The 15613-nt window shown below is 33.9% G+C and overlaps 1 protein-coding gene across 3 annotated transcripts in view; it reads left to right on the plus strand.

Annotated features, from left to right (window-relative positions):
* Positions 1–15224, plus strand: part of LRRC72 (leucine rich repeat containing 72) — an 81983-nt gene extending 66759 nt beyond the window's left edge. The window contains exons 4-9 of one of the 3 annotated variants that reach the window (XM_037836833.1): positions 940–1021; positions 1517–1627; positions 8195–8284; positions 9221–9373; positions 13648–13675; positions 14553–15224. In XM_037836833.1, the coding sequence (XP_037692761.1) occupies positions 940–1021; positions 1517–1627; positions 8195–8284; positions 9221–9373; positions 13648–13675; positions 14553–14718 (630 nt within the window). In that variant the 3' untranslated portion in view covers positions 14719–15224. The remainder of the gene's footprint in view (positions 1–939; positions 1022–1516; positions 1628–8194; positions 8285–9220; positions 9374–13647; positions 13676–14552) is intronic. The other 2 variants (XM_037836831.1, XM_037836832.1) reach the window with 2 other exon arrangements.
* The last annotated feature ends 389 nt before the right edge of the window (positions 15225–15613 follow it).

The following is a 15613-nucleotide window of genomic DNA, read 5'->3' on the forward strand; positions in this document are numbered from 1 at the left end:
TTAAAAAAGATGAACATTTGAAGGTTATGTAGGAGTAAGAGGATTGTATTGGGCCTTGCTTTCTACTTGTGGATAGTGCCTGGTTCTGAGTTGTTAGCACTGGGACGGACCTGGCAGAGTTTCTTTCTGACTCCATTCAGATTCCAGAGTCCTCAGCTTAGCTAAGAAGTCTTTATCAGAAGGATGGTGTGCCAGAGCAGAGGAGATACTTTATAAACAAGCGTAACGAAATGGTGCAGAATTAGACCATCATTCAGGATCTCTGACTAAAAGGAGCTGGAGGAAGTGAAAGTTCAGAGAAGCAAAAACTAGGACAAAACAGAGCAAGAAGGCAGCAATGAGATGCCACAAGATCAAAGGATGTTTTCACAAATCTCTGGAACAATGTCATCCTACTATCATGCAGCATGCTCATGTATGGTGTGGTGTGCTTTGCTGTCATGGGGCTTGTCCTTAAGAATGATCAGAAATGTAGCAGGAAGAGAAGATATGCAGGAAAGAAAATCATTACTCATAAACAGATTGGAAATGGACTTGGCATTATCTGAGGAGAGAGCCTTGGCACTTAATAGGCAATTCATAATGTTTTTGGTGACTTAATGGATCTGTATATATGGAGCTGTAGATATGGATCTGTATATATGAAAATATATGGTGCAGAACTGGGAAAAGAATTGTTAGAGCAAAAGGGCTAGTCCAGATTACAGAGGCTTTGAAAACCATGCAAGGGAGTTTGGTCTAGATGTGGTAAGAGAAGCTTGTTTTAAATTAGCTTAAAACATCTTTTTTATCACCCTGTTCTAAAGGACAGTCTAGGGCTAAAATAATTATGACAGCAAAGTTCAAATGTCTATGATCTTACTACAAAAAATTAAAAATTGAAAAAATATATATAAAATTAATGTAGAAAACATATTTTTCTCTAACTTTCATTTTCAGCTTCATGGGATAAAATTTCTAATTAGAAACTACTGTCTAACAGAACTATATCTAAATAACAACGGAATATTTGATATAGAAGGTATGTCTTCAATTTTCTCTGTCGATTGAAAAAGTTTTCAAAGACGTGATAACCTTTAACTGTGGTATTGCTGATTATGGGCAAAAATATGATTAAACTTTTCTGTTAAATATATGTGATGGAATCTCTTATTTGGCAATGTTTTTATTTACATTTCATTTTAAGAAAAGTGCTGTTAGATTGGCATTATAAATCTAAGTAACATTTGCCAAAAGAAGAAAGAAAATAACTCCACCCAAAGCAAACAACCAAACAAAATCATTTATACAGGAAAAAAAAAATTTAAACGATAACAATGGAAACAAATGGACTCTATAGTCCCACATTGCAATTGATTATTGGAAATTTTATGCCTTGTTGTGTTCTTAATAATAATGTACAATATTAAGAATCTTTCCTCCTTAACCACCTGTAATATATTCTTTGCTTTAGTTAATCATCTAAATAATATTAAAAACATTTAAAATCTTGTAAGAATCTTTTTTTTTTTTTTAGGCCTGCACTATTTGCCTTCGCTGCATATCCTCATGCTACACCACAATGAGTTAACAAACATTGATGCAGCAATGAAGGAATTAAAGGGAATGCTAAATCTGAAGAACCTAAGTATCAATTTAAAATTATTTATGACCATAAGTAATAATAATAATAATACAAAGAATTTTTTCCATTTTTCAAGTTTAATATTGGAAGAGCAATAATTATATCTAAAGTACTTAGATATTACTGAAAATAAGACTAAATCTTATTTTTAAGACATGATTTTGAAAGAATAATGGGTTAAAAAGATTTTTGCAAAATGATATGATCTTTCAAATGAAAATGATGTAGGTAACAAAGGATGATATACATGTTAAATCTGTATTTTTAATTTTATCTCAAAATCAATTCTTAAACACATATTATATGATTCCATCTATGTAAAATATCCAGTATAGGCAAATCTATAATGACAGCAACCCTGGGAGGAAGCTGTTAGTCCCATTTAAAAATAGATTAGTGTTTGCCTACAGCTGGGGAGAATAAGGGGGTTGAGTGGTGACACATAAAGAGGACAGAGTGCCTTTTGGGAGTGATGAAAATATTCTAAAATTTTACTGTGGTGATGGTTGCACAACTCTGTGAATATACTAAAACCCACTGAATTGTAACTAAATGGGTGAAGTGTGTGGTATGTGAATTATAAATAAAGCTGATACGATAAAAAGTATGTTTTAAGCCTTGAATAACCAGCAAATTTCATTCACGTATATTGACTCACATCCAGGAAGGAATTGTCCTCAGTTTTGAGAGGTGAGAGATAGGTTGGAAAAAACAAATACTACACAGTCCTTACTTGCTTATGATTCTGAAGGGGAAATAAGTATGTACCCAACCATAATATAAGAAAAGTGTTCTAGGCATACCAAGGTAAAAGACCCTTAGATATATGAATGGTTTTTCAAACTTTGAGTTTGGAGACATTTTTATATTAATGTCATGAAATGTTTTTCTCGCTTCATCTGAGACATTGTTTTGTACACATGTAAACTGATGTTATGGTGGAAGTCTTCATTAGATCAATATATAGATAGTGACCATAAATTTTTCATACATTTTCAGTGTTTTCAGTTATGTCTAATGGGTTGAGGAAATTGATTTGTGTGTTTCTAGGTAGATTCTTTTAATGCATATATTAAAATCATACCAAGGTCATGGCAATTCCTTATTAATTTTAGAGACAATGAGGCTGCTGTTAGGAATTTCTTACAGCTTTCTTGTCTTTTATGAAAGAATCAGGACTGCCCTACATATTTGAATTATCTAGCCCTTCTATGCTGACCAATAGCTTTTATAATTAAAGGATTGATTATAGTAGATCCGCAACTCTCTTTTATCCTTTTTTCTATAAAATGGGGCTAATAGCTACCTCTCAGGGCCACTTTAAACATTAAGATAACTCTGTTAAACACTTTTTTAGAAAGTATTTCTCATCAATAATATTTTGAAACAGCAACCAAAACAAAATTTCGTTTATTATGGATTATGTAAATTACATAATGAAGTAAGATACATACAGTTTAGAAATTCTGCTAAGTAGTTAATAGACTCAAGAAAATATAACTGCCATTTTAAATAAATAATCATTATAATAACATCTTTGAATGTCTTTCCTTTGGAGGAAAATGTTTTCTTAGCATGATCTCACTTAAATCTTCATGGCAATCCTACAAGATGACTAGAATCATTCCCTTTGTAATGGAAATTCAAGGCTCAGAGATTTAACCAAACTACTAAGGAATGCTAAAACTTAAACTCATGCCTTGTTTCATTTATTTATCACTTATTTATTCATTCAGTGTTTGTTATTCATTCATTCAATAAATATTGATTGCATATTTACTACATGACACTCTACTAGATAATGGGAATACAAAGGTGAACAAGACCCAGTCTGGACTTTTATGGAACTTGTAGCTTTGTCAATCTTAGCCTAAATATTTTTTAGAGAGCTGGAGTGGCTTGCTTAGAAACCATTGGGACAATTTACCAAATCTAAGAACTTAATGATTTAAGCAAATTTATCTTTTGTAACATCATCTGGATAGTAGTAAACAGTTGCGAAGAGGATTGTGCCCTGAACAAAGGTGCCCACCTCTGGAGTGGGGTGAGCCCATGCCCCACTGATCACCTGTGTACCCAAGCACAGAACTGTGTCAGCCCTGAGGTAGGGGGCTCTTAGGAGATGCCTTTTCTAATTCTTTCAAAGGCTCCAGTGGTGGCCTGGTAGTATAATGTCCACGTTGTACCTGTCCTGGCAGTGTAAGTGCCCTTTACTTAAAATCACAGTGAAGTAATTCAAGTTATGTGATTGTTCCAACTGAGGAGGGTCATATTTTTGAAATGGAGAAAATGCTATGTCCAACCACAAAAAAAGAATTTTCTGAAAATTCTTTGTAGCAAAAATTCACATTTTGAACCCATCCTCCATTTTGGTGATAGGTATTGTAAGAGGAAAAAATGTTTGTATTTACTAGACACTAATTTTATTTGTGCAGTAATGTCCTCAGATTAGGTTTCTGTGAGCCTCATTTGCAATTACAGATTCGATTCAGTTCATTAACTAAAAGGAGAAATACATTCTTTTCAAATGTCAGGATTTTTATTTGTCTTTTCACGTTGTGAAACCATATAAAAATGTAAGGCATTATTATTCCACTTCAAACACAAGTTCTTCAGAGGGTGAGAAAATAGCCTGGAGGGTGAACCTCTAATCCATAAATGCCTCCACTGGCATTTATGAGGAGAATTGCCAAGTAATTGCCTAGGAGACACATGGCTGGGAGCTTCAGGGAGGCCTGCACAGTTGCTGGGTGTGAGGTCCTGGTAACTGGAATTCCTGACTTTTAGACTGAGTCAAGAGTGCCCCACCTCTTTTCTCCAGGCAGTCTACCTTTCTATACCCTTCCTCCTCAGCTCCATTTCCCCCTTCCCTCCCTCCTCTATCCTCCTTCTAAATCATAATCTCTGTATGTCAAAGAACCACTTAATGGTTCACAAACCTTGTTTTCCTGCCCCTTTTCCACCACTAAGGAAAAAACACTACTGCCAACACCAATGCCAACAAAAAAATTTAACTCATTCTTCTGTTTCTGAACCTTCAGCCTCTTCATTTCTCCTAAATTCCTCTGTGTTTCATTAAACTTCATGCTGGAAAATACGCCCCTAGACCCCTTCTATTCCAAAATTTTTAAGACCTCCTTCCTAGCAGAGCTTCCAGGATTAGCCACTGGAGACAGGGAGCGTCCCTTTCAGGAGAGCTTCCCCTGTGTCTATGGGTTCTGCTCTTAAACCTGTCTTACTCTTCATCACTGGGTCTCAGTCCACTGCTGATGGCAAGCACAGCCAGGGAGCTAAGGGGGATGCTGGGAGGTGAGGATGGGACCATGACCTCAAAGGGCTCTTCATTTGAGCCTTTTTACCTGAAATGTCTCTCAAGATGGGGCTACTCCTCCTCCCCTCCTAATAACAAACCAATCTTTGGAACAGAAAGAACCAGCTGGGGTCTTTCACTGCTATTTGTCCTGAAGAAGAGAATGTTCTGACCCTTCCATCTTCCTCATTCCCTGCTTTATCCTATTTTTTGCCTTTTAAAATTTGGGGATAATTTCCTTATTTGATAAAAGCATATGGTGCATGATTTCTCACTGATTTTAGTTAAAATAAGGTGGTGATGCTGACCTTACTATGTAACTTTGACCCAGAACCTTAAAATCTTGGTTTCTGATCAACAGTTGAACTTCCCTAGGCTATTCTGTATAGGCACAGAATATAATTGCTTTTAACCTCTTCATGTTATTTCCCCCATCTATTAAAATGGGTGCATTGCTATCTTATTAATTACATGAACATTCTTCAAAGGCTGCCTTAAAAACATTTGGGTTCATGTAAACAACTTTAAATTCAAATTTAAAAGTTTAAAAATATTTACTGGAATGGAATACTTAGTTGATTTTTTCTCTTTTCTTATCTGTTTTAATAATAAGTAGCTTCACACATGTAACTCATGTAACTCAAGTGTACGTAGTCAGGTAGCTAGCTATTTAGATATATTATTGGATAAATGTAAATTGCTTAGACTCAGAGCCCCAAATTAAGATAAGCAAGACAGTTGCTGGCGCCACTGAGGTGTACTCTATAAGTAGCCTAGAGGGAAGGTGGATTAAATAGTATTAACCTATTGAAAGTGAAAGTGTAAGGAATTTTACATTCATAGTTTCTAAAGGAATGTGCCTATATATCATAGAAGGCCTTTAGAACTTTCAGACACAGGAAACTGATTTCATATCTTAGAAACTTAATTTATGTTAATTTTAGTAGCATCATTCCAAAACTCATAAATCTGAAATGTTAAATGTTTAATAGTATAGAAGAAAAGAGACAGTTGAAAATGTGATCGCTCCCTTCCAAAATTTAAGAGCTAGAAAAAAAGAGAAGAAAAATAAAGATGAAATGCCTTTCATATTAATTAATTCTTTTTTTTTTTTAAAAAACTTAATTTAGGCAAAGGCTGGGCTAACAGCCCAGTTTTCTGACTTGCTGTCACTCAGATTTTACTTTATCATGTGATGAATGGTGACTTGCCACAAGCACACAAAGTATTGAGGCACTTTCCTAATAAGTAATTTAAAAATAGTGAACACGAGTTTTGTGTTTTATTTAGCTGAAGTTAAGAGTTTTTACATTTACACAAAAAGTTACTTAACTAAGGACTGGGACAAAAAGTCAAAATAAAATAGTAAGGTTTTAAGGGGGAAAAGAGTAGATCAAGAATAAACATCATTGAAAGCTATTAGTCCATTTGCCATTAATATCATGTGCATAACTCCACTCCCAGCTGCTATTATGTATTACAGGGTTATGAGGTATCAAATGTGATTCCTCAAGACACTAACCACAGAGCAGACTTCTGCATTAAAAGCATTTGTGACTTTTTCTTCCTCCTAAACCCTCAATAAAAAACAATTGTGTTTTGCTTTTATATTCTTAAGGATATCCTTTTCTCTACCCTCTAGCTCACACTAAAATGTGTGATCCCTGTGGATTTTTAAAAAACTGTCCTTATTACTGATTTAAAATACATCTGTTCAATTCTCTATCCTGTAGTCCTGTAGCAATTTAACACTTTAAATTCCTTTATAAATTAAAATTCAAGCCATTTTTGTCACTTAAGGAATTTTGGAAAATTTCCATTTCATTTTTCTTCTCATTTTACCAATATATACATATTTTCTTTTAAATTTCTCTGTTGCTCCTGGTTCTACGTTTCCTCTTATACCAGTCCTCACTTTGCACCAAGTGTCTTCTATTGTCTGTTTTAAGACCCTCTAAATTTCGTGTTTTCCATGGGGAATAGCTAGATATGATTTTTTTTTTTAGCCATAATAGTTTGTGTTTATACAATAAATATCAGGATGTTTTATGATCTACAGAGAAAGCATCCAGATGATAAACTTTTTTAGTTCTCATCTAAGTAGTTGGCTGTCTTTTAGCACAGCCTCCCCTCACCTCCCAGTCTTTAGGTTTCAGACTGGTCTTTTAATACCAAGCAGCTATTTTATGGGTTTTCAATTCTTAATATTTTCATGCTTTAATCAAACCTCTCTGCATTTTGTAGATTGTCAAATGCCCCAGCAATACTCTTGAATTTAGCATGTACATTAAATGAACCTCATGTTAAGTGCTATATTTGCACAATAGTCAGAGCTCTTTCTGTTACTGCCATCTAGTGGTTATCAGCAGACATATTTCCCAGAAATTGCATGTAGGCAGAATCCAAATCTAAATTTCCTAACTGGAAATTTTTATTTTACACTGTATTTGTCCCCTATTTAACATTATCTAATAGAGAAAATACTTAACTTTTTTCCTGAGAAATAAAAAAAAAACCTTACAACTTCTATTTGAAGATTTTTTTTTTTAATGTACCAACATGCTGATTCTTAAGGGGTGTGATTTAGAAATGCCGTCTTACCTCCAGCCACCGTACTGGAGAGTATGATTCATTACTTATCTTAGCTTTTGCACACAAGAACCTCAAAGCCACCCGCATCTCATCAGAGGCAGTAAGGATGCCAGTCCACACATCTACCCTGCTCTGCTCCTGCTGAGATCTGAAACTGCTTCTGGCATTTACATATTTTGAATTATTGTTGATAGTGAGGAAGAAATTTATATTAGAGCAAGGCATATCGTATTGCTGCCCCATCTCCACAAAGTGCACTCTTGTGAGCTTTGAGGCATGGAGAAGGGAACCGAGTAGACAAATACTTGAAAAAAGAGTCGAGTCAAGACTCCCATACAGCTAGTTCTTCCTTTTCTAATTTACTTATGGACATGGAAATATTTTCTTCATTTGTCAGGTATAGGTCAATGATCTGTCTCCACACCCAGCCCAATGCCTAGCAGATAGTAAGCACTCAATAAATATTTGTTGAATGAATTTAACAGATAGGAAAAATAAGGGCTGCTCTGAAAAACTGAGGGTTTGGTGAGGCCAAGGGTTTGGTCTATGAAGCAGAGCTTTACATATCTTTATGTTTTACATAAACCTGCAATTCCCTATACTTTATCAAGTGATAAATAAAATTAATTGTTAAATCTGACATCTTAATTTGGATTCTTCCTTTGCAGGTCTCTACCAAAACCCTTTGACTCAATATAACTTCTACCGTTTATATATAATCTACCACCTTCCAGGAGTAGAGGTGCTTGACCGAAATCGTAAGGCTATCTCTTGCTTGTAGAGAAGTATTTGAGAAGCAGTCTTATAATTCAGTGGTTTAAAACTGTGGAACACCTTTGAAACTAATTTTTTTTTGCAAATGAAAGTTTTTTAATTACCTATTTTTAAAATTTTTGCCATCTGAAATTTGCCCTAGTTTAGGGATTTGTCTCTACCAGTTTATTGGAAAGACCATCAAACAGAGAGTGAGGAGAGGTCCTGGTTTTGACGTTAATGTGTTGGATGCCGAATCATTTACTGCCTCACCTTAATTTCTTATTTCTAAAAGGACGGAATTGTACTAAATCTCCTAAGGCCTATTTAAGTTCTAAAATTCATGTTTTTTTTTTGAAATTCTGTAAATATACATTAAACTGATAGAGCCAATGATAACTTCTTGAGGAATAAATCTTTAGACACTGTATAAACTAGTATGTCTGATTTATACAAGTCACAAAAGAAAATCTCAGTGCATTCCATTTTATGTTTTTAGAGACCTAATTTACTCCAAGTGCTTTTTAACCTACCTATCTACCTGTCTATCTCTATAAAGGTTTGAACATTTTCAATAATTTATGGTTGACTTTTTTTTTTTCATGAGGATATATCAGGACCTTATGTCTATAGCTCCTCTCTTCTCAGCCATGAGGAAATGAAGAGACACACCATAGCTACCGCTCTTAGTGATGTGGGTAAAAGTGTCTGGGCTGCATCAGACTGCAGGATTGATCCGTGCCTTGTGACAGGAGGGGCACATATTGAGCATTTGTCAGATTATGGAAATACCTGTGATACTGCCTTTAGAAATTAGTTTTGACAGGATGTTCACATATAACCAAGTTCAGACAAACAGATTTTTGAAAGTGTTAATATTTTTTGAATCACAATATTTTTTTGCATATCTAAATGCCACGAATTATTTTTGCATTTATCAGAAGTTACAGAAAAAGAAAGAAGATCAATGATTACCATTTTTAACCATGAAAAGTCTCATCTTCTCCATTCGATAGCATTTGGAGGAAAAGTAGATGCCTCATGGGATCCTAAGTCACCATTTAAGCAAAAACCAGCCCAGAAAGTACCTTCAGGTATTTTGAAAAATAATGAAATTAAAATTCCTCAATCTTCTGAGTTACCTAATAATAATAATAATTACAATTTATAATAAACTACCTGATAGTGGAATAATTCCCAATTTTATAATTTTATTAGTCTAATTAAAGTGAATATGTAATTTCCATCTTCACTTGAGTACATTAAATTGAGGTAATGAGATAATAATGAGGTAATACACTGAAGCCCTTACTCCAGTACCTACCATGGTGTAAAGGGCTCAGTAAGTAACCTGTAATTGTTACAACCACCATTATAACAGGACAGTTTCACCAATTAAAAGAAATTTTGGAAAATACAGAAAAAATATTAAAAAGAAAGATTATCTGCAATTCCTCCACCCACATATTAACAGTTAATATTTTGTTTGTACTCAGGCATACAAACATTATATGCAAGTATAACTTGAATATCTTCAATACTATTTCATCAGAGTGTTTCTTATATGTAAAATAAGTCAAACTACAGTTAAACAAATAAGGGTTTGTTTTTCTCATGTAACAGTGTACAAAGGTAGGGTATCTGGTTTAGCTCACAACTTCCATCATGTTGCCAGGGTTGAAGAATACATCTATTTTTTGTTGTTGTTCTGCCATTCTTAGTGTGTTTTTTTGGTTACACAGTGACTATTGTACCACCAGCATCATAGAGCTATTCTGGGAAGAAAAAAGCGGGGTGTGAGTGGGGTGGAGTGATTAAAAATGTAAAAAGAGGAAAGCTTTTTCCTCGTGACATTTTGCCAAAGAGACAACATACATTTGAAAAAGAACCAAATAGTTATTCTGAGATGAAGGGAAATTTTTAATTTGGAATATAGTTTTGAGGAAATTGCCTAGAATGCAACATAGAAGACATTAATTAGAAATTGAGACAAGAAGACACCAGAAAAAGAAGGTCCAATATAAGTTTAGTAATAATTCCTGCCATTGAGACATTGAGGGGAAGATGATGTTTGAAGTGATACTGGCTGGGAATTTTTCTAAATTGATAAATTATATGAATTCTTAGATTCATCAGATAGATGAATCCAAAAAAAAAATACACGTAAAAAAATATTCTACACCAAAGGGAAAAAGAAGATCGTAAAGCAATGAGAGAGAAAATGCACATTACATACAAAAAGTAACAGATTCACAACAAAATCTTCAACTGCAGTTATGGACATCAGTGACCTTTGAAATGCTGAAGGAAAGTAATGGTCATCCAAGAATTCTATAACCAACTAAATTATTATTCAAGAATGAGTAAGAGGATAAAAAGAAAAAGAATGAGGAAGAAATAGAGACTTTACCCTTAACTTTTTATTGTGAACATTTTCCAGTGTAGAAAAAGTTTAAAGAATAGTACAATGTACACTTGTATATAACCATGCATATTCAACAATTGTTAATATTCTATCATATCTGCCCTCCTCCATATATGAGGCTTTGCCTTTTTATTCAGAAAGGATGGGCCTCCCCAGAAGCTGACACCTCATTGGTCATACCTAACTAAATGTAAGCTGGAGACTTCAATATATTGCTGAACCATTTAAATGTTTCAGTTAACAGACATCATGACACTTCACTCCTAAACAGTTTAGCCTGCAAGTTTAGCAATAAGGACATTTTGCTACAAAATCACATAGACATTATCACACCTAAGGAAAAAAATAATTCATTAATAGGATGTAATATATAATCCATATTCAAATTTTCCCAATTGTCCCAAGATGCCTTCTATACCTGTTTTTGTTGAGGTTCCCCCCCCATCCACCCCAAATCAGGATCCAGTCAAGGGTCATGAATTACTTTGGTTGTTACGGTTTGTTAGTCTCTTTTAATTTCTAATAGTTACCCTAAATATTTTCCCATGACTTTTTTGAAGGAACTTGGCCAGTTATATTGTAGAATGTCCCAATTTGTATGTTTCCTCATGGTGTCATGGAACTTGTTCCTCTATGCCCTTTAATCCCCATAGAATGGAATTAATATCTATAGCACATGTTCTGGAACCAGAAGAGTATATTGTAGAGCAGTAGATCTCATAAGTGTGGTCTCCAAATCAGCAGCATCAGCATCACTTAAGAACTTGTTACAAATGCAAATTCTTGCCCCAAACTAGATGTACTAAATCAGAATCTGTTTGAACAAGACTTTCATGTGAGTCTGATGCACACTCATGTTAAAGAACAACCAGTGCAGAGGTAAGAACACAGTCTGTTGGATCAAACTTCCCTGGATTTGAATACCAGCTCTGCTAATGATTACAAATTTTATTTTGGATTGGCTTCAGCCTTCTGATTTTTAAAATGGTGATAATATCTTCCTTGACTGTTGTGATGCTTAATTGAGAAAAAGTATGTAAAACATTGTGATGCCTGATCTGACACATACCACGTGCTTACTCAGTTGAATTATCCTGTTAGCCTCTTAAATGTAAATGAATTTGAAAAGTACTGGAAGAAAATGCTTTTATATTCCTGAGATGAAGAAGACCAATCAAAACCTGACACAAAACCTAGAAGCCATAAAAAGAAAAAGTTGACAGATTTAGCTACATAAAAATGAAACAATTATATAGTATGGGAACAAAATTAAAAAACAAGATTGGAGGAATTGGAGGAAATATTCATAATATATATAACAATGAGATGTTAATGCCCATACTATCTAAAAATCCATTTGAAAACTCCCAAAAGGAAAATTGACAAAAGATACAGACAAGACATAGAAGGAAATAGATGTAAATGTCCAATGATCAGCCTTAGTATGATAAGATAAATGCAAATTAAAATGAGATATCATTTTCATCCAACAGGTAGACAAAAGTTTAAAAGGTTAGTGAAGGTGAAGGGAGGAAAGAGCACAATTTGTATATTATTGATGGGAGTGTAAACTGGTTCAGCTTTCTTGGACGACCATAAGGCAATGTCTATCAATACATAACGTGTATAAATCATTTGATGCAGCAATGCAATATGAAGTATCTCTCCTACAGAAGTGCTTGCACAGATGGGCAAATTTATGTGTATAAGGCTGTTCATTGCAACTTTTTAAATAAAAGCAAAAAAAAAAAAGTGGAAACAATCTAAATGGTGAAATAAAATTACGGCCCCTTCATTCAATACAAACTATTCCATTATAGAACTATTCCATGGTATATTTTGAATATTAACACATTGCTAATAATGTAATGCAGAGTAATGAAAAAATTAGAATTTTTTCAAAATAAAAATTTCTGTATATATGTATATGTGCGATTATACCTTTGCATGTATACATAGAGGAGGCTGGAAAAATACATACAAAAATCTTGATAGCAGTACTTCTGATGAGAGGAATTGGAAAGATAAAAGCGAGATTTCACCTTTTACACTCCATTTTCATTGTTATTATAAGCAAAATGTGTGCTTTGTAATTAAAAATGTAGAAAAAGAAACATAGTCTGGGGTGATCAGAGAGGGCATGGAAGACGGGTCAGCCACTTGTGGATGGCGTGATGCCACGAACTGCACTAAGGCAGAGGCTACGTGCTTTCTGCCCTGGTCTGGCACTCTCTGCTGCTTGTGGATTGGCAAGAGCACATATTGTGGGCTTTGGTGGCCCAACAGGTGCTGGTAAATTCCATATCTAACCTGGCACTAGGCCTTCTGGAGAGGAATAAACAAAGCAATGACAATCTCTGGAAGATATAAGAAAGCCGGGCTTTGAGGAAAAGTCTTTGAGCTTGGAAGCTAAGGAAGATACGGATTTGTGAGCTAGGATTTGTTTATTCCATTTCTTTGAAGTTAGTGCCAAGAATCTATATGGGTTAAATAGCCCTAAATATGTCTACTTGTTTGGTCTCTCTGTCCATTTATAGATGCATGTGCCTGTATGGAAAAAGGATAAGTTTATGCACATGGGCTTCAGTATCTTAATTATAAAAATTCCCATTTGAATTCCATTGATAACTAAACTGATTAAGCATTCTGTTCTCAGGGTTTGAGATTTGTATTGTATTAAAGAATTTGCTCCAATATCTAAGGCAAAAAATAATTATATCTAAGAAAAATTCAGTTTGGGGTTAGGTATTAATTTGGGGATAGGTATACTATTTGTAGTATAGTACCAATAGATCAATTTGTTAAATTCATCTATTTATCTAAATGATTCCTTGAAAATAGAAAGACATACTATATACCTTTCCTTTATAGCACTGTTGCATAATTTTTAAGTGTTAAATAAACATTTGAAAAATACTAATTTAGAAATGTATTTCCCTTTAGATTTTGCATTTGGGAATAATGTAGACAAGTAAGTGATTTTTTAATCTTTTATTATCAGATTATTTCATAATTGTGCTGACCCCCTAAATTATCCCATTTCCCAAAATAGATTTTAATGAATTCAAAAATAACTAGCTCATCAAAAGGTGGGGAAAATGACTGTGTCTTTCTATGATGAGTTCAAGCTACTTTTCATTATTTGGAATATTCAAGTTTTAAATATTATTATTAGAACCCAAAGTAAATTAAAGGGTAATTTTATTCATAAAAAAACAAAACTTGTTAAGAATTATTAACTATTCCAGATGAGGGGCTTAACTTCCTTTTTTACTTTTCCTCTAATTATGTTCGGTGAGAGCAGCTGTTACATAGATTAACATTTTATATTCACCAGAACTGAAGTTTTCAAAAGCAAATCATTCATATTATGAAAGTCAGGTCTTTCAAAGTCATGAATATTGGTGAATTTTAAAGTCATTCTTTTTTTATTTTTGCACTTAGGAATTTTTTTCTTTGGATTCAGTGTTGAAAAATATTATCCCCATGCACATTTATAGAATGTAATTTAGGGAAATAATATCTTTGTAATAAAATGCATGTTTATATTAATATATATATGATACCTACAAATATTTTAATGATATCATTTAACACTGGCTTTAAAACACAAATACAAGAATATATGAGGTCTAAACTGAAATAGCAAATCCCCAGATATGTTCAAACACTATTTTAAAAATAAACAACAAAAATAGTTACTTATCCTAAAAGTCATTTGTCTGGTAGAGTCCACGTCAGTGGTACTATACTACAAATTACATAGAAATATATAGCATTTATTCATTTAAATAAAAAATGCATTTGGTCTAATTGATTTTTCTCTGACATAACTGCTATTCTTGCAGAACTGTGTTTGATGATCCAGAAGATGCTGTTTTTGTAAGGTCCATGAAGAGATCAGTGATGACATTTACCTCTATGAACTGGGACACAGTTCCAACACGAGAGGAAAAATACCTTGAAGAGAAAGGCACAGAACCTGCTCAAATGCTCACAGTTACACTGAGATGAACCCTGTTTTACTGGAAATCACAATGGCTTTCAGCTGTATATTAAACTTCCCTGTGATTTAGCATATTGTATACATTATGATATTATTTGAAACATAGGTAAACAGAAACACCATAATGAAAAATAATTTATATATTTTATGATTTTCTAATATAAATTTTTTGTTTAAAACATGTATACAGAAATGAACACAAATCATAAATGTATACAAATCATAAGTAATCATTCTGGTAACTAGCATCGCAGATCCAGAAACAGAACATTATCAGCACTCTAGATGCCCCTTCATTCCTGTTCCAGTCACTAACCACCCTACAAAAGCAATCACTGTCCTGATTTCTAGACCATAAATTCTGTATGGTTTTGAAAGATATGTAAATGGAATCATAGAAGATGAATTCTTGTGTGCCTGGCTTCTTTCACTCAGCATTGTAAAACTCATGTTGCTGTTAGGAGCAATAATTCTGTCATTCTTATTGCTGTATAGTATTCTATTGTATTAATATATCACAGTTTATTTTTCCAGTCTACTGTTTTTTTATTCTCACCTCTGTAGGCATTTGCCATTTCTCAGTGTGGGTTAATGATCTGGGCTTGGCTCAGCCAGAGCTTGCTGCTAGGAGAAAGAGAAACTGGAAAAGCTTTTAGCATTGGCCTGGTATCCACAAGAGTCCACCAAATTGGACATTTTTGGTAACTCAAACACATGGTTGTTTTTTCTCAGAAGACATTTGCTGAATTCTGAAGCTGCATGGGAGGCTAACAAGTTCCATCCAAAGCTGAAGAAGTGGGACTGAAATCACACCAAGCAAGAGATGAAAGCCCTAGAGGGAGTAGTAAGTTGACACTGAGAGTCTACAGCCTCCTTTCACCTGCAGCCATTTATCATTCTGTA

The sequence above is a fragment of the Choloepus didactylus genome, chromosome 5, assembly GCF_015220235.1.
Source record: "Choloepus didactylus isolate mChoDid1 chromosome 5, mChoDid1.pri, whole genome shotgun sequence".
Classification (NCBI taxonomy): Eukaryota; Metazoa; Chordata; class Mammalia; order Pilosa; family Megalonychidae; genus Choloepus; species Choloepus didactylus.